The following is a 26,143-nucleotide window of genomic DNA, read 5'->3' as shown; positions in this document are numbered from 1 at the left end:
CGCTTTTTTTTGTAGAAGGGCTTACATGATCTTACGGCAATACAATAACCTGGATACGCAAACGCAATAGGAAGTCATTGTTCTAGACACACAGGAATATTCCACCAGCCCCACCCCACCATCGAAAGGCTGAAAGTAATAGGGCTAAAAGAAACCAGTAACAAAGTTGAACCTCAACCCTGAGGGGCAACCCCAAATTTATTCTGATTAATGGTAAGGCCTGGGGTTTGTTATTATCCCTAGTAACCCGCCAGAATCAGGGCCCATCAAATGTTTGCCAAAAAGGGCCAGACAGTATTTTCAGCTTTTTGAGCGGGAAGGGCTCTGTCATTCCTGCTGAACTCCCCTGCTACAAGCAAGAACGCAGCTGTAGACAATATGTTGACAAACGGGTGCTGATGCATCCCAACAAAGCTTTATTTACAAAACTGGGCAGTGGGCCGGATTTGGCCCTCAGGCCTTAAAAAGGTTTGCCAAGCGTCAGCCAAGATGTGAATGCAACTACTGGGATTCTCTCCTTTGACCTCACCAGTATTTTTTTTTAAAAGTTACACTTCCTGTGGACCAAGCACGGTTCTAGGCAGTTCGGGGGACCCCATGGGAACCCACGACAGCCCCTACACCCCCGGGAACGTGAGCTCGGCGTGGGCAGGTATACTGGCCCTGTGCCCAGCGACCTGCATCCCCTGTGCTTGCCTGGCGAGGGGCTGGCACACGATATACACTCAATAAAGCATCAAGACTGGCACAGTGACTGGAGCTTTAGAGACAACAAATAAATAAGAGGTTTTCACAGCTTCACATGGTAATAAATGATATGAATACAACAAAACAGGAAAATCAGGGTGGGAGCCAGGACCAAGCTACACGATCAGGGCAGAGTTCTCGTCTGGCTTTGGGCCGCCACAGGAATCTTCGTGGGCGAGGGTGGCCCGTGTGTTTTAGGGGAGCACAGGGATGGGGCCTCCCAGATCCCCAGATCATCCCCAAGACAGAGCCCCGAATTCCGGCCCGGGACACCCGAAGCCACCTAAGACACTAAGAGCCTGAGCGTCCCAGGAGACTTCCCAGAGCCCAGGCCAGCCCCAGGAGACACTCACTCGTCGTATTTCACGTGATAGATGACGTCCTCCTCCAGGGCCGGGCTGGAGCTGGAGCTGCCGGGCTCGTCCCGCGAGGGCACCTTCCTGGTCACCCTGACGACCTGGGCCTCGAACCAGGCACCCATGTTCGTGTCCCGGGCATCGACGTACTCGTTGACCTGAGGGGGAGCAGGAGGGCGCTGTCATCCCCGCCCGGGGAGGGGACATCTGGCCCTCGGGCACGTGGCGTTCACAGCACGGGGTCTCGGGGCTTCCCACCACAGCACTCTTGGCGCTGGGGGCCGAATCGTTCCCTGGGGTAGGGGCCGTCTGCACACCATGGGGTGGTCAGCAGCAACTTCCCGGTGAGGACCCGAATGGTGTCCCCAAAAGGCATCCCAGCCCCCCAGCACCTCAGAACGTGACCTTTTTGGAATCAGGCTCCTGGCAGATGTGATTATGTAAGAACAGGTCATACTGGAGTAGGGCAGGCCCTGAATCCACTGACTGGCGTCCTCATAAGAGAAGAGGCACAAAGACACGGAAGACACACACGGGTGAGAAGGCCGTGTGACAACAGAGGCAGACACAGAGTGACGAGTCTCCAAGCCAAGGAACGCCAAGGATGGCCGGCCACTGCCAGAAGCTGGAGGAAGCAGGAAAAGGAGCGTGGCCCCGCCAGCCCTTGGATTTTGGACTTCTAGCCCCTAGAACCTCCGGAACTTCTAGCCTCTAGAACTGAGAGAATAAGGTAACTGAGCCACCCCTCTCCTGCCCTCCAGTTGTGAGAACCAAAAATGCCTCCAGACATTCCCAATGTCCCCAGAATTGCTCCCGGGTGAGCCACTGACTCTAAGAGCGAGGTAGGCCCAGCAAAGACGGTAGGGGAGCAGAGAACATGCATGTCACACAAACGGGGTGACTGCTGCTCGGCTCCACCACAGCTGCTGCGGAAAAACACGGCCCAGGGAGACCCAAGCTGCCCGTATTGCAAAAGAAGTTGGAAATCCGGATCTTTATGCGAAACGCCCTGATTCTTGGATGGTGGCAGTGAATTCCAAAAGTTTATAGCCACCGCAAGGGCCAAAGAAGACATCTGCAGGCCAGGCGTCCCACACACAACTCTGCTTTCCAACAAACCCCTAGACATGCAAACAAAATGGGGGCACAAAGACACATAATTCACAATTGCCAAAAGGTGGAAGCAACCCAAAGGCCCCTCAGCTGGTGAGTAGAGAAACAAAATGTGGTCCCGCCACGCAGTGGAGTATTACTCAGCCAAAAGGAAAGAAGCTCTGAGCCACGCTACAACATGGACAAACAGTGAAAACAAGAAGCCAAGTGCAAGTAGCGAGGCACAAAAGGCTGCCTACTGTATGATTCCATTTACATGAAATGCTCAGAATAGGAAAACCCATAGAGACAGAAAGCAGATTGCCGGTTGCCAGGGGTCCAGGGATGGGGAATGGGAAGTGACTGCTTAATGGGCACAGGGTTTCCTTTCGGGGTGATGGAAGGTTCTAGAACTAAATGGAGGTGGTGGTTGTACAACATGGGGAATGGACTAAATATCACTGACGGTTTGCTTTGAAATGGCTAAGTCTACGCTTTGTGAATTTCACCTCAGTAAAAGAAAGGAATCCCTGGAGTACTGTTTTTTTCCCCAAGGAAGCTTCTAGAAGTGACTCGGGGCAATTTTCACTGCAGGACCAAGGCCGCCAGCCAAAGATGGCGCAAGAGCTGGCATGTGTTCAATAAGTGGATGGCGGGGCGGATGGCAGACGACGGGGGCGAGTGGGGCGTGCGGACACCAGGCGGGCAGGGAGCGTCCACCCACACTGGCCGCCGGGAGCCTCACCTTGTACAGCCCCAGCTCCGTCTCGTCCCACGTGTCCTCGTCCGCTGAGCCCGCCTTGCTGTCGCTCTCCAGGGCTGCCTCGCCGTGGTTCGAGGACTTGTCCGACTCACTCTGGCCCAGGCAGCAGCCGGAGTCCGTGTCGGAGAGCTCCGAGTCCTTCTCCCTGCTGCCGGGGGGCAGCACCAGGCTCTGCCGGACCAGGAGCTGGATGGTGTCGTTCAGGCGGACATCGTAGTCAAACAGCGTGTGGCCGTCTTCCATCTGCAGAGAGAGCCAAGAGGAAGGTCACACTTGCCCACGAAACGTCACGGAGCAGCTGCCGGATCCAGTGTCCTTTGTCCTCGGTCCTGGTGCAGGAGGCCATCCAGGCTGAGTTACAAGATGCCAATGCCCAGAGCACCCCCAGGGGGACGTGCCCGCTCCCGACAGCCTCCTGACGGCCCTCCCTCAAGGTCCCTGACCTCCATGAAGGGGGTCTTACAATTTCTTCTAGAATAAACACGTATCACCTTCTCACTGGTTCTCAATCAGATTTCTCCCCCGGGGAGACACTCGGCTGTGTCTGGAAATACTTTGGGTTGTCACAACTTGGGGGTAGGGGGTGCTGCTGGCACCGAGTGGGGGGAGCCCAAGGGGGCTGCTCAACACCGTCTCACGCCCAGGATGGCCCCCGCCCCAGAGAAGGATCCAGCCCCAACGTCAGTCATGCCGAGGCGGACAATCCCTGCTCTGTACAAACTGAAGGAGACGCAGCTCCCAACCCACATTTACTTCCCAAGCTCCGGCTCAAACGTTTTCCCCCTCAGGATGGCTTCTGGGATCCGTTAGCTACAGTCTTCTCTTGTTACATCCTCCACCCGAACCCCGCTAGCCCTCGGGGACTGGGGGCCTGCGGCGAACAGTTGCTCCTGGATGCTGGGTGCAGCAGGGGCTGGAAGGAGTTTGTCACCTGTGCCACCTCCCAAGGGCACTCAGGAATTGTCCCTTATGTGTGTTTTTACTACCTGGGTGAGCCTAAGGTCTTCTCCATCCCACCAGCAATGGCTGATTCTTGGGGTCAGATCTTTCTCTGGGGTGGGGGCATCCAAGGCACTGGGGGATGCTGAGCAGCCTCCCTGAGCTCCCCCCTACTCAAGGCCAGCAGCTCCCCCCAACAATTGTGACAACCCGAGATGCCTCCAGACACAGCCCATGTCCCCAGGGCAGAGGCGGGCAGAGTCGCCGTGGGTGAGAACCTGCACCCTGAGGAGAAGGAAGACGAGAGGGAAAAGAGAGCTACCCAAGAGCTACCCTCCCTCCTCCCCAGCGTTCCCCACAACCTGCTGGTTCAAAGGTCAGAGGGCAACAGGGATTCGTCTCTACTTAAATGCGGCAGGGCCTGGAGTCAGAGGGAAAGCCGAGCCCAGGGCCAAGGCCCTCTGCTGCAGTGGGGAGAAGCTAAAGGAAATGATGACACCCCCTTTCCCCCAGGAAAGCGCATTTGAGCCCATCGATGTTCAGACAGCTGTGGGGGTGCCAGAGCCCACCGACACCCACCTCTAGCCCTCCTGCCCACACAGTGGGGAGTGAGAAACTCTGCCACACCCCACACTGCTCCAGGCACCCCCAGGAGACCAGGGCCAGGGAGGCTCGGCACCAGCCCCCTAACAGCCGGGGCGCCGGGTGGACGCGGCACGAGTGGGACAGCAGGACACAGGCCGCCTCATCCGCTCGGGCTCCCGGCAGCATGTGTCACAGTCGTCCACGGGTGGGAGGACCCAAGGGTTCGGCAGCTGGCGAATGGATTCAACAAACTGTCGTCCAGCCGCACACTGGGATATTACTCGGCAATGAAACGGAGGGACGCTGTGACACGCACCATGACACGGATGAACCTCAGCGACATCACACCGTGCAAAAGAAGCCAGACACAGAAGGCTACTTAGCGTGTTGTCCGTTTAGATGAAACGTCTAGACTAGGCAGATCCCCAGGAACAGAAGGAGACTGGTGGCTGCCAGGGGCTCGGAGAGGGCAGGATATGGAGGTCGCTGCTAAAGGGTATGGGGGTGCTTTTGGAGGGGTGGAAACATTCTAAACTTGATGGTGGTGATGGTTGTACAACTCTATGGCTACACTAAAACCCTCTGGACACTATCCTTGAAATGGGTGAACTGTGTGGTAAGGGAATACATGCCATACAACTAGCCAGGGTGTTACAAGAGAGAAAAATCACATACCCTGGGGTCATCGAAACAGAGAAGCCAGCAGGTAGCGGGTCAACTGGGCCTACAAAGGACAAACAAGATGCTCACACCTGGGGTGACATGCTCCCCAATCCAGCAGGGCTGACATCGGGGCCGGACCATTCTCTGTGGCAGGGGCCGTCCTGAGCCACGTCTTTGGTGTTCCCCTCCGTTCAATGCCAATAGCACACTCCGCCCCAGCTGTGACAGCCACGGATGCCTCTGGTCCCTCATTCAGCATCTCCTGGGGGCTGAGGTGCCCCCGAATGAGAACCACGGAGCTGGAGATGCACACACGTGGGCAAGGGAGCCAGGAACGGAGGCTGTGGCAGTGTTACCTGTGAGCAAGACACGGTCAATGATCCACTTCTCTGCAGGTAGGGAATGGAGCTGAGCTCATTCCTGCAAAGGAATACTGCACGTCCACCCAGGATGGTTATGCACGGCCCGGGTGGAGGGGTCTCCCAAATGCACCATCAAGGGGCACGATGGACGAGCTCAGAGGACAAGCAGTAAAGCGTAGCAGCCGCCACACTGAGATGCAGGAAGTGCAGGTGAGAGCTTGGCAGGCAGCCCCAAAGGGCCTTCCAGGGGTCGGGGGATGGCATGCAAGACCACCAAGCAACCTGGACAGGGGAGAGGCCAGCATGGGGCGAGCCGAGGCCAGGAAGGATCCCCGTGGCCGGACGTCTGTTTTCCACAAGCGCTCAGACATTGGCCGCGTCCCAGGGAGGGGAGGCTGGGGCAGGGAGGCTCACAGATTGTTCTGGAAGCAGGTCTCCTTTGCATTATGCTTTACTGCGAGTAAAAACTCTTTGGGGGAGACAACTACGTGGCATTACAGGGCCATCGGAAAGCCTTACACCACGAGATAAATTGCAAAAAAGAGGAACATCGTGGATTAATCATCAAAGACAAAAATGGGGTTTGAGGCTGGTAACTGCACCCGCCATGCAATAATACGAACAGTAAATATCGTCATCTCCATATTTTCTAAGCTCATAGGTTGTTCTGAAAGCTAATCTCCTTTGCCTTATGCATTACTGCGAGTGAAAACTCAGCTCAGTGTTCAAAAATTACCTACGGGTGTTTTTTTCTTTGACAACTCAAAATTAGCAAAAATACTTCATATCTGAATAATCCTAGCTAACAATGATAATAGGTTGCTTAGAAGTGAAAAAAGAAAAAGTTAAAAAAACATACCTACCTTTTGTCTCCACAACCCCAACCCTAAGAATTCATCCTGTGGCTACACTTATAAACACATGAGCATAAAGACCCACGTGCAGGGACGGCCACCAAAACCTTGCAATTACTAGCCCAAAAAACCCCAAATGGCAACAACTTAAAAGTCCCAGTGTTATTTAAGTAAATTGCGGTGCATGCAGACGAAAGGCCTTCCGTGAAGCTATCCCAAGAACAGGGAAGCCAGGTTGCTGAGAGGAAACCACCACTGAGAAGACGGCAAATGAAAAACTTTGGGCAAAGAAGAGTGTATGAAAAACTTACGGTATGCTGGTCCCTAGGTTTCTTTTTTGCTTTTTTTTCTAAAAAGCGTACGTGCACAGACCTGTTTGGCTAGGCACAGAATGCCTCTGGAAGGGGACAGGCCAGCTTTAGGAGGGAAATTGGGGGTGACGGTAGGAGGGAGATGGTGTAAAACCTAAATAAACCCACCCGTAATTCGCTACCTGAGCCCGCAGGTGCCTGCTGAGAACCCAGGTGAAAAGGTTTCCTTGCTGACCGCTTGCTCCCACGGTCTGGCCCCTCATCCGCTCTCCAGGGCGTCAGGGAGTGAAGGCCACTGGATGTGACAAGCAGCCATTCTCTGCCAGGCTTCAAGACGGCGATCTGGGGGAGAGGTGGGCGGTGGGGAGCAGAGACTGGCTGCGGGGGCTGGAGGAGTGTGGGGTGGGCCGAACTGAGCTGGGGAAGGAGAGAGCACCTTTTAAGGGCTGGATGGCGTAGCCGCAGGCGCCCACAGCAGCCTGCTGTTCGTGCAAGACGACAGAAAGACAGACAGATGGGAGGGAAGAAAATCGTCGGCACAGGATCCCCCAACACGGTGGGAGGGGGACAAGATCAAAAGACCTGAACTTGATAACCGCACTTAAGGTGGCTACATAAGTGAGTATCCTCAGTCTCAGGAAATGCAGCTGGAAAGCATTTACTAAGGGTGCAAGGAGCACGATGTACACAACTTCCTCAAAGTTTCCGAAAACAGACAAGGAGATGGATGTATGGACAGATGGACGGACGGATAGAAGGAAGGGAGGGAGGGAAGGAAGGAGAGAGGGGGGAGGGAGGAGGGAGGGAGGGGAGGGAGGAGGGAGAGAAGGAGGGTGGGGAGGAGTGAGGGAGGAGGGAGGGGAGGAGGCGGGAGGGGAGGAGGGAGGGAGGAGGGAGGGAGGGGAGGGAGGAGGGAGGAAAGGACAGAAAGAGGGAGGAAGGAGGGAGGGAGGGAAGGAGAAAGGAGGGAGGGAAGGAGGGTGGGGAGGAGGGGAGGGAGGAAGGAGGGGAGGAGGAGGGAAGGAGGGTGGGGAGGAGGGGGGGAGGGAGGGAGGAGGGAGGGAGGGAGGAAGGAAGGAGGGAGGGAGGAGGGAGGGAGGGAGGGAGGGAAGGAAGGAGGGAGGGAGGGAGGGAAGAGATTGGGAGGGAAGGAGGAAGAAAAAATGATACACCAAATGTGGCATAATGTTAAAAGTTGGGGGATCTGGGGATCTGGGGGTGGGTGGAGTTCTCTGTATAGGTTTTGCATTATTTTTGCAACCGTCCTGTAAGTTTGAAATTATTTCAAAGTAAAGCTTAAAAAAAAAAGCTTGGGCAGATACACACCTGTCCACAATAGCCAAAAGGTGGAAACCACCCAAGTGTCCACCGACAGATGAACGGAGAAACAAAATGTGGTCGTCCATTAAAGGAGTCCTCTTTGGCCACAGAAAGGAAATGATGTTCCGACACACGCTACAGCGTGAGCATCAGAATCATTCTGTTAAACGAAAGAAGCCCATCTCATCTTGAAGGGCCATATACTGGATGGCCCCTTTACACGTAATGTCCACAAAAAGAAAATCAAGAGACAGAGGGTAGAGTGGCGGTTGCAGTGGCCGGGAGAGAGGAAACGGGGAGGGACTGCTGGCAGGCACGGGGTCTCCTTTTGGGGTGGTGGAATGTTCTGGAACCAGACAGAGGTGGTGGCTGCACAACACAGTGACTGAGCTGGATGCTGCTGATCCTACACTGCACGCTCGAGAATGGTTAATTTGAGATTATGTGAATTTTATGTCGACTGAAAAAAAAACGAATGGCAAGGATGGAGGGGACCTAACTTCTGCAAGAAAAGAGCAGAGTGACGGCACGTGGAGGACAAGCTCGAGGACAAGCACAACCCCCGGCTTCACGTCCCTGCACACAGACCATGAATCTGCAGGGACAAGTGAACTCTGTCTTCTAACCCGGCGGGACCACAGCTGAGGATGTGTCCTAAGGCAGCATTTCGGGGGGTCAGCAAGGGGGGTCACAGTGAAACCCAGACATCACTGGTCTCACTCACTCTTGTCTCCGGAGGGCAAGGCGGAGTCTTCAGAGGCTCCAGGACATGGCGTGGCGCAACCATTCTGCCGCCTAAAGGAATGCATGTTAAGTGTGTTCTCACGTTTTCGGTTTTTCTCTAATTTAAATTTTGAAGACAGTACAAAAGGATAGATGTGAGCCACGTAAATAAGAGCTCTTTGGGGTCTTTAACCATTTCGACACAGTTCAACAAATCCTGAGCCAAACGGTTTGACAACTTCAGCCCTAGGAAACAATTTGCGGTACAGAGCGCTAGACCGACTGTTCCAGAACATTCCGCAGTGGCCCTGTTCCTGAGAGTGAAACCTGGACGTGACAGTGGAGCCTGGAGCACAGCGCCGGGGCGCAACTAGCCAACAAAGGCCCACCCCCGTTGTTGTAAATAAAGTTTTATCGGCACACAGACACACCCCTGGGCTTACATTAGCAGAGGGGAAGGACCCCCCTTGCAAAGCCACAAATCCATGCACCGGGCGCTTTGTGGAATGCTGCTGACCCCTGGCTGGGAGCTCTCCTGGGGACAGAGGGCCACAGTGTGTGCCTCCTGGTGGGGAAGCCTGCAAGACGGGTCTCTCCAGGAGGAACCCATCGGATCTGCCGCCTGACCCCCCTTCCCCACTCCAGGGAAACACAGGCAGGCATTCCAAAAAGGCCAGTCCGGCAGGGACACCTGGTGTCACACTGTGACACAGCTAACCCCCGCAAGGCCATTCTCAGGGCACCGCTTCTCGACTGCTCTGAACTCAGCCTTTGGAGCACGCGTGCCTGGCAGAGCCATTTCTCTAAAGCAAACTGGGGACGAGGCTGCTCCCCCCGACGCCGTCCGCAGGGGACATGGGGCAGTGTCTAGAGACATTTTGAGTTGTCACAACTGGGGGGGGGAGCTCCTGGCATCGAGCCAGCAATTCAACACCCCACAAGGCCCAGGACGGTGCCAAATGTCAACAGTGCTGAGGTGGGAAACTTGGAGCTGATGGAATCCTAAGCCCTTCCCGGGAGCCCTTGCAGAATTCACAATCAGCCCCATTTGAAAGGTGAGGACAGGGAGTCACTGGCCAGACTTGAGAAGATTAGGTAAAGCACAAAGCCTCGTACCCGAGCCTGCTAAAGATGCCACGGAAGACGGGTATTGTTATTTTCATGAGCAGTCTCCCATCCCCCGCCCACCCCCCCAAAAAAAGGCGCCAGATGCCTCCAGCCTTGGCACAGCCCGGGCTTGCCGCCCAAAGTCCCTTCCCCCACTCGACTCCCTGCATCCCCACCAACTGGGCGGCAAAACCGCCAGCGCAGTGGACTTCAAACAAGACGCTGCAAGACCTTTCCAGATCCTGAACGGAGACCCAACTGCGTTCCCCTTATGTTCTTATTTGATCTCATGGCGGACTTCAGGCTAAATAAAAAAGATTGCGGACACTTTCTAGAACATTCTGCAAAAACAACAGCCTGGCTTCTACCCGCTGGAAATGGTTGCTTTACATCTATCATTAAGGCAGGCCACGAGCAGGCGTGACCTGCTACAACGCGTTTGCTTTGTGCCTCCCCCCCCCACCCTCCCAGTCCGTGTTTCTTTGGGGCCCTGCCACCTCCCAGCTGGGCAACCTCGGGGAAATTGCATCAGCTCTGAAGCGTGGTTTCCTTCTCCAAAAAAGAGAAACAACTACACATTCCTCACAGAGCGGGGCGATGTGGCCTCACCAAGCAGCCAAATGGGGAAGGAAGGACGGGGCAGCTCTACTGGTTACGTAGGAACGTGGATCTCTTTATCTCTGTAAAAAATTACACCGCGAGAAGAAATGTGGGGTGGTGGTTAAGACCTCAGTCTCGGAAGCTGGAGTCCAGAGTTCAAATCCCAGCTCTCCTCCCGGCAGGCGTCCCCCTCAGTGACATCCTGGCGGTTTATGATGTATGCGTCTAATGCCCACGGCCGTGCCTGGGTTACTTTCCTGCTTTGTGACTTACACGGAAGTGACAAGTGTTTTTGTACGGGTCAAATATATTGCAAATGAAGGCAGGCAGGGGTTTGGGTTACACGGGTATAGACACTTGTCAGAACTCTTCACACAGTCCGCTTAAGATGTGTACGTCTCACTATACATAAAATTTTACCTCTAAAAAACCCAAGCTGCTATTAACCAATATGAAATTCTAATTAACAATGGGTTCGCTGAATGTTTAACGGGTGGCACTTACTGGGTGAGGTCTGCAACGTACTTCAAAATGCACCCCCAAAAATAAGACAGATCAACGGAGAGAGGCAAGGATAGAGAGTAAAAAAATGATAAAGCAATTTAAGCAAAATGCCAATGGCAAAAAAAAAAAAAATCTAGGTGGCGGGTATTTTAAGTGTCCTCAGTTCTTTCGACTTTTGTGTATGTTTGCAAATTTTCATAATTAATATTTAGGGGAAAAGGAGGAAATGTAGAAGTTCAAACACTGGTAAGCATAAAGCAGGGACTCAAAAATGTTCACTGCCTTGCAAGTGAGGAGACTTCAGTGTAAGCACTCGCAGGAGGTTTTCAAAAACCATTTGTAAAGGGAAGGCCCCTCTGATGGACCAGATAAATAGACCAAGCAAAATCAGCTCGGATGGCACATAAATGAGCTACCGCCGGAAGAGGAAGAAGGAAGAAAGCACCCAGGGAGCTCGCTTCATAGCCCTGCCTCCTCCTGCAGCCACTGCTACCTTCCGACCCGGCGGAATTGCCGAGCCACGTGGCTGCACGGTCAAATCCCCAAGTTTGCAGGATCCGGTTCACCTCCCCAAGCAGGGCAGGCGCTCCCAAATTCTTCAGGCATCTAAGTCATCACGTCTCTTACAGGACGGTCTCCAGGGCGCCACGAGCCCCAGAAATTAATCATCGCGCCTCATTTCAAAGAAGCAGAGGATCCTCCCATCCAACCCACACACACACACTCCCCCCCCAAAAACCTGGCTGAGCTCAGAGCGCGTGTTTTGCAATCTAGACACCAGGGGGCAGCAGCACCCAGTGCAAACTGCCACCACAGCAAAAGTGGGGCGTACACAGCCCAACGGACTAGTTTTAAGCTACAGAGTGTACCCCCTGTCCCTTCAGTCCATCCGATTCCAAGATGGTCCTAGCAGACAGGACCAACGCCTTCTCTCGTGCCCCCTCATCCCACCCAGGAAATCCCACTTGTCCAGCGACACCATAACCAAGGGAAACCGCTGGGTGCCACTGGGCAAAGCATCCCAAGCGGGGAGCGGCTGTTCAAGCGAGCGTGGCCATTTTAAACGGTACCAGGACGTAGGGAGAGAGCAAAGAAAGGGGACCGACAGCCCAGCAGGGACCTCACGACACGCCCCCCGTTCACAGCAGCCCGCTGGGAAAGCAGACTCAGAGTGGCGGAAATGCTGTTCCCAAAGCGCCATCTCCGGTCCTGGAATCAGCTCATCCAAATTTCTTGAACACAGAGCCCCTGCAGTCTGATGCGCTCCAGGCACAGGCCCTGGACCACCAGCGAGTGTTTTAAAGAAAACTCCTGCCCTTTCTGACCCATCGGAGTGACAATTCTAGGCCCTGCCTCTAAATTCATCAGCATTGTTGGCCATCTCCAACTCCTTTCTCTAGAAATTATTTCCTGGGGAGTCCTGTAGAAACAAAAGGGAGCTCAAAAGCCCAAGAAGGGCCACAGATTTCCAGTGCCAGCTGCCCGCCCTGCCCGGCAGTCCGCAGGCCCCAGCCTTTGTTCCTCTCCCAGGCATCGGAGGTTTCTGTGGACTTCTCCTTCCGGGAGCTGCGAGGCGGACCGGACGAGGGGGTGGGGAGCGTGGCGGCTGGCGGCGGCTGCGGCGCGGTGCCCGGGCCAGAGGAGAACAAAGCCGGTTTACCTGCTTGCCCCTGTAGAAGAGCCGCTGCAGGCCGGGCTCCACGCCGAACAGCTCCTGGATTTTCCGCCGCAGCTCTTCCACCTTGGTCAGCCTGGACAGCGAGTCGACCGAGTGGGCCTCCTTGCCGTCCATGGTGCGAACTTGGATCCACATGGTGGTGTGCTGGGTGGGGGAGAGAGGGGGCGGTCAGTTCCGTCACCCAGGGGCCATCCTTGGGCCATGGTTTGCTTTTGTCCCATCGGGGGAACACCAGGGGACACCCAGAACGTCCTCCCGACCCCAACCGTTCCCAAAGCCTGCTAGATCTGGCTCCACAGCCTGGCAGCGAAAATGAACAATTTGTGAATGCATTTGTGGACTGGCAACGACTGAGGATGGAGGACGAAAGGGAAATCAGTGGAGGGCAAAAGGGATCTCGGACCCCCCCCCCACTCCAGTCCAACCCACCCGCCCCTTTCACAGAAGAAAACACCAACGGTCAGAGTGGGACCCGGCCAAGGGCGCCCGGAGGAACAGTGAGTGGCCAAGTTCGCGCGTTCATTCATTCTTTGGATCGCTATTTGCGGCCAAGGGGATCCCAAAAGTCCGGCGCGGGCCGGAACTCTAGAAGTCCCGGGGGAAGTCTGTGAAGTGTGACTGAGAGGGTGGGAAGGGGACCCCACCCGCGGTCCGCGAGCCCCAGGACCCCTCCGGGCCGCCCGCTCCCGCCGCCCCCCGCGCGTGCGCGCCGCGGCCGACCCCGCGGTGGCCATGGCAACGGGGCGCCCCGTCCCGGCCGCCCCAGCGCGCGCCGCAACTCACCTCAGCCCTGCGGCGGCCGGGACGCGCGAAGGGATTCCCCCGCGCCGGCTCACGCTCCGCGGGCCCCGACCCCCCGACCTCCGGCCCCGGCGCCCCCTCCCGCCCCGCCCGCGCGGGCCGCGCTAGCGAGCCCACGCCCACCCCCCACCGCCGGGACCGGCCGAGGGGCCCCGCTCGCCAAGTCCCGCCCCCTTCACTTAGCCGTCTTGCCCATTGGCTCCACCGCGCCGGGCCGCCCCGCCCCGCCCGCTCCCCATTGGCCCAGACGCGCCCGGGGAACTAAGGGCGCGCGAAATCAGGCTCGGGCGCGACAATTGAATCGCGGGGAGCCCCGCGCGCAGGCGCGGAGCCTGACATACTCCCCCGCGGCTCGCCGGGCCCTCCCCCCGGCCCGGCCCGCGAGACCCTGTGCTCTTGGGGGCGGTCGCGACGCCCCGCTCGCCCCTGCCCCGGGGCCGGGATGGATGCCCGGGGGCGACTTCCAGCGACAGGCGGGCGGGGTAGCTCCTGATCCCGGGGCCGCGGGGCAGGGCAGCCCCGGCGAAGCTCCCCGTCGGCCGCGCGTCGCGAGCTGCTGGGGAAAGTTCTGCAGGGTCCCCGCGCCCGGTGCCCCCCGGTGCGCCCGGCCCGGGCTGGCACCCCGATCCGCCCTGCGGCTCACCTGGCCGGCCGCCCCCGCTCCGCTCCGCTGCCTGCGCGCCCGGCCCGGCTGGGGATGGCAAGGTCGCCGCGTGCGTGGCCCGGAGCCCGCGCGGACCTGCGTGCGACCCGGAGCGCCCGGACGGCCACCGCTGCCCGCCGCGCTGCCAGCTGCTCTGATTTTTTTCCCGCGAAAACTCGGCGTTTGGGAGTTGCGGGGCCACGGGAGGCCGCGCCGAGGGCGGGCGCCTGCCCCGTGATTGGACGCCGCAGTGGCGGGAAGCAAGAAAGGGGGTGGGGGGCGCCCCCGCCTCTGTCCACCCCCCCATCCGCCCAGCGAGGCCCGGCCCCGCCCAGCCCTGCGCGCTCTGCTGGGCGCGCCCAGCGTGCATCGGGGCCTGGTGGCGGGACCTGGACCCCCCCCAATGCATGTCCCCCCAGGAGCCCTGGGGACCCCCCGCCCCCAGGGTAGAGACCCCCTGGCCTCTTAAGTACGTTCCCGCTCTCCCCCTCCCGGGTTCGCAGTGACCAGTAGGGCAGGGAAGGCCGGAATCAAAGCCTAAATACCGCAGGAGGATATGGGGGGACCCCCACCAGACTGCCTGCACCCCAGTGGCCGGCCCGATGGCTCCCAGCCCCATTAACTTGCATCAGGGCCCGCCAGGGCTCCCCACCCTACCCACCCACCCGCAGGGCTTGTTTGCTGGGTTTTCCCGCCTCGTTTTCCCGCCTTCTCGGGCTGTCCAGGCAGCAGGGTAGCCCTGCCCCCTCCGCCCGTCTGCTTGGCGCTGGCCAGCCCTGGCGGGCACACAGTGACCTAGAGCGGGCACCTACGCTGAGCCAGACAGGGTGCCCAGAGCCGGGGAACCCAGCAGTCCAAGGCAGGTCTGTGGTCTCCGAGAGGGTAAAATTCCTGACACAATGAATAAACAAAGTACCTAATATCGGATAATACTTGGAGCTATGGAGACAGGCAAATGGCCGGAGAGTGACCAGTGTCCCCCTGCATGGGGATGGGGAGGGGCAGGATATTCTGCTTAGAGTGGATGTCGTGCGCCCCTCCAAGATGATATCTGAGCTCAGACAAGGTGGGAAGGGCGAGCTCCCAAGCAAGAAAAGGCTTAGAGGCGCTGGTGTTGGGAAGGCGGGAGGGGATGAGATCCGAGGGGTGTCATCTAAGACTCTGCTGGCCACCAGGAAGATTTCCGTCTTTCCCTTTAGAGCAGTGGGCAGCATGGGAAGGCTGGGAGCAGGAAAGCAAGGAGCTCTGACTTAAAGTTTGGTACAAGATTCCTCTGGCACTGTGCCGAGGAAGATTCCGGCTTGGCACCTGTGCTAATGTTCTTATTTCTCCAAGAGGTAGACACCCACCCCCCAGGTCCTAACCCCTGGAACTTGCAAATAGGGTACCTGACATGGCAAAATGGACTCTGCAGGCATGATTAAGTTCAGCATCTCAAAATAGGGAGATCATCCTGAATCATCCGAATGGGCCCAATGTAATCCCTGTGTCCTAAAAGGCAGGCAGGAGGCTCAGAGAAAAAGAGCTGATGGTGAAAGCAAAAGTTGCGATGACACGGCCACAGGACAAGGAATGTGGGCAGCCTCCAGGAATTGGAAAGGGCAAGGAAACCATTTCTCCCCCAGAGCCTCCATGAGGGACACGGCCCGGCCAACACCCTGATTTTAGCCCCATAAGACCCATTTCAGACTCCTGGCCTTCAGAATAATAAATGTGTGCTGTTTTAAGCCACTGAGTTTGTGGTCATTTGTCATAGCGGCCTTAGGAAATGAATACACCCCCATACTGTGACGTCCAGGTGCAGATGTTAACTTTCTCCAATGTCACGACTCGGTTGGTGCCACCGAATACATTTCTGGACCCTCAGTCATCAGCCAGATGTAAACTATGTCACAGATGTGGGCAGGTTTTAAGCAGCCCTACCTGAGTTCATCAGGAAGGAAAGATCCTCCAAATCTAAAACAGCAGCCACAGGAACCCATCAGAGTTCTGGCGAGGGCACGTCATTTATTTGTTCCTGCTGTTGCAAAAACTCAACAGAGCTGAAAGACGGAATATCATTTTTTCTGGTACACTTGAGGCAGGAGATCACAGCCAGCCCAGGCTCTTTGGGAATCTGGAGGTAAGTAACATAGAGGGAGGTGTCTGGATTTCCCTGCCAAAAAGACCTTAAGGAGTAGCAATGAAAGGCCTTGCTTCTCTGATCATACTGGAGGCGTGAGCCTCAGAGGGGTTGCTTGGGTTTATAATTAATAAATACATATAAAAGATTATGCCATGAACAAATATAATTTAGGGTGGTCACTGCCTGGACATCCCCAAAGTTTGGGAAAGTGATTCAACTAGATGAAGGGGTGGCAACAGACGAGATGGAATTTAACAAAGGATTATGAATACTGGATCTCTATACAATTTTCTTCTTTGTCCCTAGAGTATTAGAATAGCTAGAAGGAAAGAACTGAAATGGTGGAACTGTAACCCATAGCATCCTTTGAAATTTCTTCTATAGCTACTTGTTAAATCGTAATTTGAAAGCTATGACCTTTTTGTATATATGTTACATTTCACAATAAGGAAATAACTGAAACAGTGGAACTGTAACCCATAACACTCTGAAATTTGCTGTCTAACTACTTGTTAAATTGCACTTGGAAAGTTATCACTTCTGTGTATATATGTTATATTCCATAATGAAAAAAAAAAGATTATGCCAGATGTCTCAGAAAGAAGCATAAACCCATTAGGGAGACAAGCCCGTTGATCTCCACAAAGACATCACATAAAACACAGCAAGATACAGCAAAGACAGTGGATGAGGGTCGGCAGAGCTTGAGGGGGGACACTTCCTAGCACCTCTGCAGGTTTTGTGTCCCTCCTGCTAGGCACTGGCTCGTGTGCAAATCAGGCACCAGGAGTAACCACCAGGTTGCAAGGGGTCTCCGTTTCCCTTTTGCAAAATGATACACTCCCAGAGGTCATTTAGTCATTCAACAAACTTTTATTGAACCCCTTATCTGAGTCAGGCCCTGGTGGCAGACTCTGGTGGACACAGAGCTTCCTGGGACGAGGCCCCACTCTGGAAGGTCTTCTCCCATCCAGTGGGGGAGAGGCAGGCATTTGGAGAAATGCCAGGGTCTCCCCATCAGATGGTGCTCCATGATAGTTATCAGTGGTTGAGTTGAACACGATGCCCTGAGCATATCTAGTCCAAATCAGGTTCCTCGTTATAGCCATATTTATCATTTTTTTTCTAACATGGACTGGTATGAATACAGAGCCGTTAAAATAAAAATGATTACCTCCTTATGACCCAAAATCAATGTGTGACTCTAAGAGGTACTTACACCACGTTTGGGGACCATTGCATAGCGCAGAAAATACCTTTGGGTTCATCTCCTGTGCTTCTTGCTCCTCGTCTGCAAACGGAGCTGATGATACCCACCTCAATAGAGGGGTTGGGAGAATTCTCCAAGAGGCCCCCAAATCCCTGACATGATAACACCATTCCCTACAAGGCAGAAATGTTGGTTTTCAGGGTTTTTCTTTTGTGTTTTGTTTTGTTTTGTTATCTCCTAGAAAAAAGTGGTCAGGCTATTATTTCACGAAACACTGAAGTCCACGAGCTCCCTTAGCAGCCACCTGCCCCAGACAACAGCCTCGTCTCCTCTCCTGGCCGATGGGGTCCCCCTTCTCGGAACCCTGGCTGGAGTGACGTCACAGATGGGTGACCTCACCAGGGCCAAGGCACTGGGAATCTCAGTGGCGGGGGGAGGGGGGAGGATGTGTCTCCATCACCCCAACCCCCATGTCTGTGGTGAAGTCGATCGAAATAGCGCTGCCCAGGGATGTGGTCTACCTGGCTGGCTCCAGCATAAAAGGGCAGGTGATCCTAATCCTGAATAGCACCCTGGTGGACCCTATAGTGAAGGTGGAGCTTGTGGGAAGGGGTTACGTTGAGTGGAACGAAGAAACCGGGGCATCCCGCGATTATAGCAGAGACATAATTTGCAACAACGAGGCAGACTACGTGCACAAGACAAAGACATTTCCACTGGAGGGTAAGGAGAGCCAATCCTAGCCATGAACCTGGGTCTGGGTGGTAAACACATCTGTTAGTCAATCAACAAACCCCAGGATCAAAAATGGGTGGAGGCTTGATCCATCCCCAGGAGGGAAACCATGTAAAACAATGACCATCAGATACTTGAAACACGAAAATAACAAGACTGGCTTTGATAAGAAGCTGAAAGGACCCAGATGTTCAAGAAGACAGTTCAAAGTAGTCCCCTTGGAAAATGCTCTGCTTATTCCAGCAACTGCTTTTGAGAGGCCCCTAAGAAGCCAGTCTTGTTATTTTACAGATAAATCTTCCTCCCAAGGGGACAAAATAAGGGGACCTGTGGTCAGCAGGGAAAGAGGCTGGGGGCAGAAGAGAGGGGAGATCTTTCCCAATGCCACCAGGGTGAGGTCTGAAGTCTACGCAGACATCAGGTTGCCTGAGCCACTTAGGAACTCTGTCCTTTCCAAACTGAGTTTATGGGGATGTTTCCAGATACTTGTCAGTGAAGCAGGTTTGGCCAGCACTTGGGTGACACTTTTATTTTAGATAGGTTTGTCCGAGGAGGTGACGCCTGAGCACATCTGAGTCATGGGAGGAGACCAGCCATGCAGATATCTGGGGGACAAATGGCAACATGCCAGACCCTAATATTTGGCAATTGTGTCATCTCCCTGTGCCTCGGTTAACCTCTCTGTAAAATGGGAACAGTTAATAAAAATCCTTCTTCATAAGATTGTTTTGAGGACTTAATGATTTAATAGTATGCAAAGAGCTTCGAATGGAGTTAGGCATACAGTAAGTGCTCAGTGAATGTTAGCTATTTCAATTACCACCCCCCACACACTCTATTCCCAGCATTAAGTACCACCTTTGATGTTTCCAGATGACTGAATTTGTCCTCAAATGCATCAGCCCGAAGCCTGTGGCGGTTTCATTCATTTATTCAACAAACATTTATTGAGCACCCACTGTACACAAACTCCATGCAGGTGCTGGGGATGCAGCAATGGACGAAAAACCCGGTCCCCAGTTTCTTTGGGATTGCCACCTGGTGAGGGGTGACAGACAGAAAGTTCTCGATTAAATGAGAGGGTTTCAGAAAAATGCAAGAAAGAAACTAAAGGGAGTGGGGGTGTCACAGAAATGAGGACGGCTTTAGAGGGTACTTCATTGTCCTCGCACGTCACTCAGGCATTCGACAAATATTAAGCGCCTACTGTATACCAACACCAAAGGGCCAGCTCTGTGAGGGAAGGGGCTTTCGTTTGCCCTGCTCAGTGCTGTAAAACACTTCCTTAAACCACACATAGCAAACAGCAGGTGTCCATGAACCTCAACTTCTTCAGGCCCAGAACTGGGGTGGGGCAAGTCCATGTCCGTGTTTTGGGGTGACCACCCCAGCCACAGCACTTCCCTGTCAAGCCCAGCCGAGGCCTAATATTTAGGTAATATTTACATGTTGAAGTTTCTCTAAAAGGAGAAGTTCAGCCTAACTCCGGAACAGAAAGGCCAAACCAGTAACCCAACTCCTTACCCAAAGAATAAATAAAGGAAAAGAAAAAGAGAGGGAAAGAAAGAAGGAAGGAAGAGAGGAAGAAGAAGGAAGGAAGAAGGAAGGAAGAAGGAAGGAAGGAAAGGAAGGAGGGAAGGAAGGAAGGAAGGACGGAAGGAAGGATTCTAGAACTTTCTGATGGCGTCGGTGTGTTTTGCTTTCAGATAATTGGTTAAGTGCAGGCAGCCACACCTTTGACTTCCATTTCAACTTACCTCCCAGGCTTCCTTCTACATTCACCAGCAAAATTGGCCACATCTTCTACTTCCTACAAGCCTCTTGCATGGGTCGGGAGCAAATTTTAGCAAAGCAGAGGATATACCTGTTGATTCAAGGGACTTCGGACTTCCACAAAGAAAAGTCATTCCAGGTACCAAGGGGGGGTGGGCCAGGGGAAGGGGATCTCCCCAGGAGGACAGGCGATGCCTATGGGCAGGGGATGGGGAAGAAGGGAAGGGGGTTGGCGTCCCCCCAGGCCCAGCCATTTCACAAAAGGTGAGTCAGAAACCAGGGTGGACCCAACTGGGGGTGATTCTGTGCACCCAGGCAGCGATGGGCAACATCTGATGACATTTGTGGTTGTCATGCCTGCTGGGATGCTTCTGGTATCTTGGGGATAGAGGCCAGAGATGCTGCTCAAACCCCTACAATGCACGAGATGGACCCCCAAAACAAAGACTTATCCTGCTGCAAACGTCAACAGCACTGAGTGGGAGAAAGTCTGCGGAAACCAAGTTTTAGAGGAAACCTCAAAACCATGGTTTTCTGGGCTCTCCAGGAGCGTTGGGCCATCAAACAGTGGCTACTGTGCCCCCCAAGGAGCCAGGGCACGGAGGCGGGGGGCTCAGCCCCAAGGGGAGGAAGGGCTGTGTCGCATCGGTGCACCTGGGCAGACAGGTGCAGACCCGGAAGTCAGGGCGGGTGCAGCCAAGCTCTCGTCTCGCCCCCCTGGGGACTCTGGGCAGCTGAGTTGGGTGGCCGGAAGGCTGACGCTCTAGTTTCCAAGGCCCAGGTTTAAATCCCGGCGCCCCCTTCTACCTGCAGCAATGGACCTTGCCTCTCCGTGCCTCTGTTTCCCCATTTGTCAAATGGGCATAAACATAGTGGTCACCTCCTAGGCCGCCGGAGGACCAGCGAGTGGACTTACTGCAATTCCAGGTCTGGGACGGGGCACAGGCCCTGTAAATCTTGACCATGGCCGCTGCGTGATTATCTGCGTAGTGGCCTGTCCTGCCTCTGGCCTGGCCAACTTCCGGGGACATCATTTGGCGGGAGGAACCAGCTTTGAGATCAGCAGGCCTGAGCTCAGGGCCCAGCCCGGCCACCTGCTCCCTGTGTGACCTTGGGCCTGGGGCCCTATTGTCCCCTCTCTCTAGGCTTCTTTTCAGAGCTAAGCTAGAGTGCAGAGGCAATGGGGGTGGGGAGAACTCAGGCAACGGGGTAGAACTCAGGCGTCGGGGCTTGAGATCCCCACCCCGAGACCATTCACTAGCCGCATGGCCTCGGGCGACTGTCAGCAACTTGCAAGGCCTCCAGTGTCCCAATCCATACAATGGGAATAAAAATAGAACTTCCTGGCCGGGATCTTGTGCTCTGCAAGCACTTAACTCTAGCTCAGGGTCCACACAGAGGAGGTAACTGGGAATTATCTGTCACAGCTAGGTTTTGAGAGTAATGAAAACAGTGTGCATTGTTTTCCAGTACTCAGTGTTTTTTTTTTTAACCAGACTGGTCAAGGGAGGCTTCTTGGAGGTGGTGGCATTTTAGCAGAGAGTTGAAAAAAGGGAGTGGAAAAGCCACGGGGAGATCTAGGGGACAGTGTTCCAGGCAGAGAGGACAGCCGGTGCAAAGGCCCTGGGGCAGGGAGGGGACAGGGCAGGGCGTGCAAGGCCTGGTGGGCCGCAGGGAGGACTTGGGCTTTTGTCCCGAGGAAGGTGGGAGCCATGCAGGGTCGCAGGCAGAGGAGGGTCAACCTGGCTCACTCTGGCTGCTGCGGGGAGGACAGACTGTGTGTGGAGAGGACAGGAGTCAGGGGACCAGGGTGGAGGTGAATGTACTTGGTCCAGGGGAATGAGGAGAGAGGCTACACCAGAAGGAGGAAGATTCTTGCCCACACATTCGCTCAGTCCTCCCCACAGTGGGCAGAGGACGCCTGGGAACATCTGAGTCAGGGCCCATCCCTCCTCTGCCCACAGCCCTCCATAGCTCCCACCTTCCCTGGGGGAAAAGCCCAAGTCCTCTTTGTGGCCCACCAGGCCCTGCACGTCCCCTCCCTGCCCTCCCCTCCTCCTGCTCTCCCCCTGGCTCCCTCCGCTCCAGCCCCATGGGCCTCCTCACTGCTCCTCCAGCACACCAGGCCCGGACCTGCCTCAGGCCCTTTGCACAGGCTGTGCCTCTGCCTGGCACAACCCCCCATCCTTCCATCGCATCCTCCAGATCCCTGCTCAGAAGCAATGTCCTCACTCCCCTGCATTGCCCTGGGTATATAAATTGCTACAACCCCCAAGGAGGACAGTTTAGCCACGTCTATCAAAACTAAAATGAACATGCATTTTGCCCCTGCCACCTCCCTTCTAGAAATTTCTCCCGCATATATTCTCTCGTGTGAGTGACATGACCTCTTGCAGTCCTATTTATAGAGACAAAACAAAAACAAAAACAAAAACAAAAAAAAACCCTGGATACAGCCTAAATGTCCCAGACACCCAATCAAAGGAATATTCTATGACTATAAAAAAGAGAAAAAGACGGAGAAGAGGGGAATGAAACAGCTCTCCAGCTCAGAATCCCCAAGACACGGTGTTGAGTGAATAAAGCAGAACAGTGTGTATAAAATGTGCCACCGTTGGTGCTAAAGAAAGAAAAAAAAAAGGCTAAAAAAAAAAAGGCAGCGAACTTCCTTGCAGATGTAACAAACATCTCAGCAAGGAGGCACCAGAAACAGAGGCAGCCTCCTGGGGGGGTAGCTGGGGAGCAGAAGGCACGAAACCTTCCCCCTCCACTCCATTTTTTTTAGCAGCTTTATTGAGATATAATTCACAGACCAGACAATTCATTGCTTCAAACCGTTCAATTCGATGGCTTGTCATATAGTCAAAAGAGTTGTGCAACCATCACCACAATCAAGTTTTAGAACATTTTCCCCCAAAGGACACCCCATCCCCATTAGCTGTCACTCCCCATTCCCCACTCTGTGAGAAACAAACACTATTCCTAAAAAGGAATAAATGCTCACTGGATTGTGGAGAAGAAAAGAATTTATTCACGGTCTTGCAAGAACGGGCACCCAACCAAATGTGAGGGTTGGCATGCAGAGCAATAGACCCAGCAGTATTTATTCCCTATACCTAACTGCAAGTCCCTCCCCTGTTTCTCCATTGGCTGGGTACTTCAGAGGTTACATTCTATTCGACAAGCCTAACTAGCCCAGCAAATTTGAAACATACAGCCCGCCCAAATTGGAAACATTTGAAATAGGTTTTCCTGGCAAATTTGCAACATTAGGAACTGTTGGAACAAATCTCCACCCCTGACTATAATGGGTATGCCCAGGCCTCTTTAGAGCCAGTCTGGGCTAGTTTGGTAACAAGTTATGAGGCTATTTTGGGAACCTCTACCCTGAGTCTCCACCTTGCAAGGATAGTAGATAGTGGGCGGATAAGCAGGGGGACTGACTGCGGATTACAGTTTGTCTTTTTGACCTTCTGCCAATTTCTTAACTGCCCCACCCTGCAAGGCACACCTATTCTGTGTGAAAGCTAAACTTAATTTCATTCTCACAACTTCCAGCCCTCCAGCCCCTGGAAACCACGAATCCACTTTCTGTCTGTGCACTGGCCCAATCTGGACATTGCACATCAACAGAATCCTACAATATGGCATTTTTTTGTGACTGATGTCTTTCACGCAGCATCGTGGTTTTGAGGTTCCTCCACGTGGTAGCATGAATCAGTCCTTGGTTTCACTTTATTGCTGTATAATATTCCAGTGTATGGATAGCTGACATTTTGTCTGTCCATCCATCTGTTGCTGGACACTTGGATTGTCCCCATCCTTTGGCAGTCGTGAACGATGCTACAATGAATACACTCAAGGTTTTGTGTGGCCAGGTGTTTTCCCGCCTCCTGGCTTTATACCTGGGACTGGAATTGCTGGGTCATGGGGTGACACCACGTTTAACATTTTGAGAACCTGCCAGGCTGTTTTCCCAGGCAGCCCCCACCTGCAGTGTTGGAGGGGTCCCCATTTGGCCACATCCCAGCCAGTCCTTGCATTTTTAAAATTTAGAAAGATGTGACTGATCGTGCATTCAAACAGTAAGTGCCCCTTGGGAGACTGGCTTTTCCCAGAGGCGCTTCGTAGCCATGAACTCTGAGGGACCCCTCCCCGAATTCTCTTTTCGCACCCCACCCCCAGCTTTGTGCCACACAGCCCCCTTGCTGTGTGGACAGGGATTGGGCTGGTCTTTGCCCTTAAGGTTGGCATCTCCTAGATGCTAAATCTGAAGGAATGAATCCGAATGAATGAATGAGTGAATGAATGAAAGGATTTTGAATGAATGAGTCCTCACGATGTCTTTTATATACCAAAGGAATATGGGGTTCCCAAAAGCCCCAAAGCCAAGAACTGAGCAAAGCTGGGTTTGCGCCCCAACATTTCTGGGGATCAGGCATCCTGGCCAACCCACCCCACGGGGTCACCACTGGCACCTCCTTCGGGGTGAGGGCAGAACTGAGGGTTTTGGCTTGACTTAGGGCAGCAGAGGCCTTAACACTCGCGGGGGCCTAACGAATGGGACGAATTTTCGAATAAGAACTGGAGGGATTTAGCAAGAAATTGCCGGCCATTAGCTCTGCAAGAGGAGGGGAAGCGTGGGAAGGTTGAAGAGAGGTGACGAAGGGGCCAGAAGCAAGGTTTGGGAGGTGAGGTCGGAGGGGTCAGGGGTCAGCCCAAGGTCTCAGAAAGGAAAGAAATCAGACCGGGTCGGGGTGCCAGTGTTTTCCAAACCGTGGGTCATGACCCACCGTGAGTTGCAAAATCTATTTAGTGCGTTGCAAGCACATTTTTACAAAGTGAAAGAAGAGACTAAACTAGAAAATACCAGAATAAAAGCAATTTGGTGCATTGCAGTCAACTTTTTAAAATTCAGTTTTATTGAGATATATTCACATACCATACAGTCATCCATGGTGTACAATCAACTGTTCACAGTACCATCATATAGTTGTGCATTCATCACCCCAATCTATTTTTGAACATTTTCCTTACACCAGAAAGAATAAAAATAGGAGTGAAAAATAAAAGTTAAAAAGAGCACCCAAATCATCCCCCCCATCCCACCCTAGTTTTCATTTAGTTTTTGTCTCCATTTTTCTACTCATCCATCCATACACTGGATAAAGGGAGTGTGATCCACAAGGTTTTCACAATCACACCGTCACCCCTTGTAAGCTACATTGTTATACAATCGTCTTCAAGAGTCAAGGCTACTGGGTTGCAGTTTGATAGTTTCAGGTATTTACTTCTAGCTATTCCAATTCATTAGAACCTAAAAAGGGTTGTCTATATTGTGTGTAAGAGTTTCTCTGCCACTGAAGCTTTATTGTGTTTCATTTCCTTCCCCCTTTTGGTCAAGAAGATGTTCTCAGTCCCACGATGCCAGGTCCAGGCTCATCACCAGATGTGATATCCTATGTGCAATCAACTTTTTTAAAAATGAAAACAATAGAATAAGTAGAACAGAATAACAATGATCAAAAAACAAATTTGGCGGGTGGGTTGCCACCAACTCTTTTAAAATGAGAGAAGAGAATGAACAGAGTAAATAGAAAATAGGACAGAAAATAAAAGAAAAATGAATTCAGAGGGTTGCAGCCAACACTTTTAAACAAATAGAATAGTGTGGAATAGAAAGTATCAGCGGGCACAAAAATAAGCACAAGGGCAATTTTATGAAACTTATCTCTCTTTCATAGATGTAAATGTAAATATAGATATATGTTCTTTGTGTTACACTATTAAAATCTATGTTTTACTGTGAGCAGTGGTGGACAAAAAGGAGGAGGAGGAGGGTGGGGAGGTGAAAGAAGAGAGAAGAGAAAGGAAGAGGGGAGGAAAAGAAGAAAGAAGACAGGAGATGCAGAAGGCAATAATAAGTAGAAAGGAAGAAGAGGAGACTGAGGAAGAAATAGGAGGGAAGGAGGAGAAAAAGAGGAAGGAGGGGGAGGAAGAGAAGAGAGAAAAACTATATGCAGTCTACAAATCCTAAAAGATTTATTATCTGGCATTTACACTGAAAATTTGCCCACCCCTGCCCTAGCGCAACTTTTGCATATAAGCCCAAGAAAGATGTCTTCCGAAGGCTCCTTATTAGCACTTTTATGATATCAAACACAGGGAAACCACATATAAGTCCATCTTTGAGGGGAGAAAGGATGGACGGATAAATTAATTATTTTGCAACGCATTCAGTTGCCATCGTGG

The 26,143-nt window shown here is 53.4% G+C and overlaps 2 protein-coding genes across 3 annotated transcripts in view; one reads left to right on the top strand and one right to left on the bottom strand.

Annotated features, from left to right (window-relative positions):
* The window catches only part of UHRF1 (ubiquitin like with PHD and ring finger domains 1), a 36,328-nt gene extending 22,129 nt beyond the window's left edge, over positions 1–14,199 (bottom strand). The window contains exons 1-4 of one of the 2 annotated variants that reach the window (XM_037824059.1): positions 14,049–14,199; positions 12,587–12,748; positions 2,941–3,201; positions 1,101–1,261 (exon numbers count right to left, since the gene is read on the bottom strand). In XM_037824059.1, coding sequence (XP_037679987.1) covers positions 1,101–1,261; positions 2,941–3,201; positions 12,587–12,739 — 575 coding nt within the window. In that variant the 5' untranslated portion in view covers positions 12,740–12,748; positions 14,049–14,199. Of the gene's footprint in view, positions 1–1,100; positions 1,262–2,940; positions 3,202–12,586; positions 12,749–13,387; positions 13,468–14,048 lie in introns of those variants that run through there. The other variant, XM_037824058.1, reaches the window with a different exon arrangement.
* Positions 14,200–17,853: 3,654 nt separating this feature from the next.
* The window catches only part of ARRDC5 (arrestin domain containing 5), a 14,217-nt gene continuing 5,927 nt past the window's right edge, over positions 17,854–26,143 (top strand). Inside the window, exons 1-2 of the mRNA XM_037824060.1 lie at positions 17,854–18,106; positions 19,825–20,030. Coding sequence (XP_037679988.1) covers positions 17,854–18,106; positions 19,825–20,030 — 459 coding nt within the window. The remainder of the gene's footprint in view (positions 18,107–19,824; positions 20,031–26,143) is intronic.

Source organism: Choloepus didactylus (genome assembly GCF_015220235.1).
Source record: "Choloepus didactylus isolate mChoDid1 chromosome 25 unlocalized genomic scaffold, mChoDid1.pri SUPER_25_unloc1, whole genome shotgun sequence".
Lineage (NCBI taxonomy): Eukaryota > Metazoa > Chordata > Mammalia > Pilosa > Megalonychidae > Choloepus > Choloepus didactylus.
This window is presented reverse-complemented; position numbering and strand designations above follow the sequence as displayed.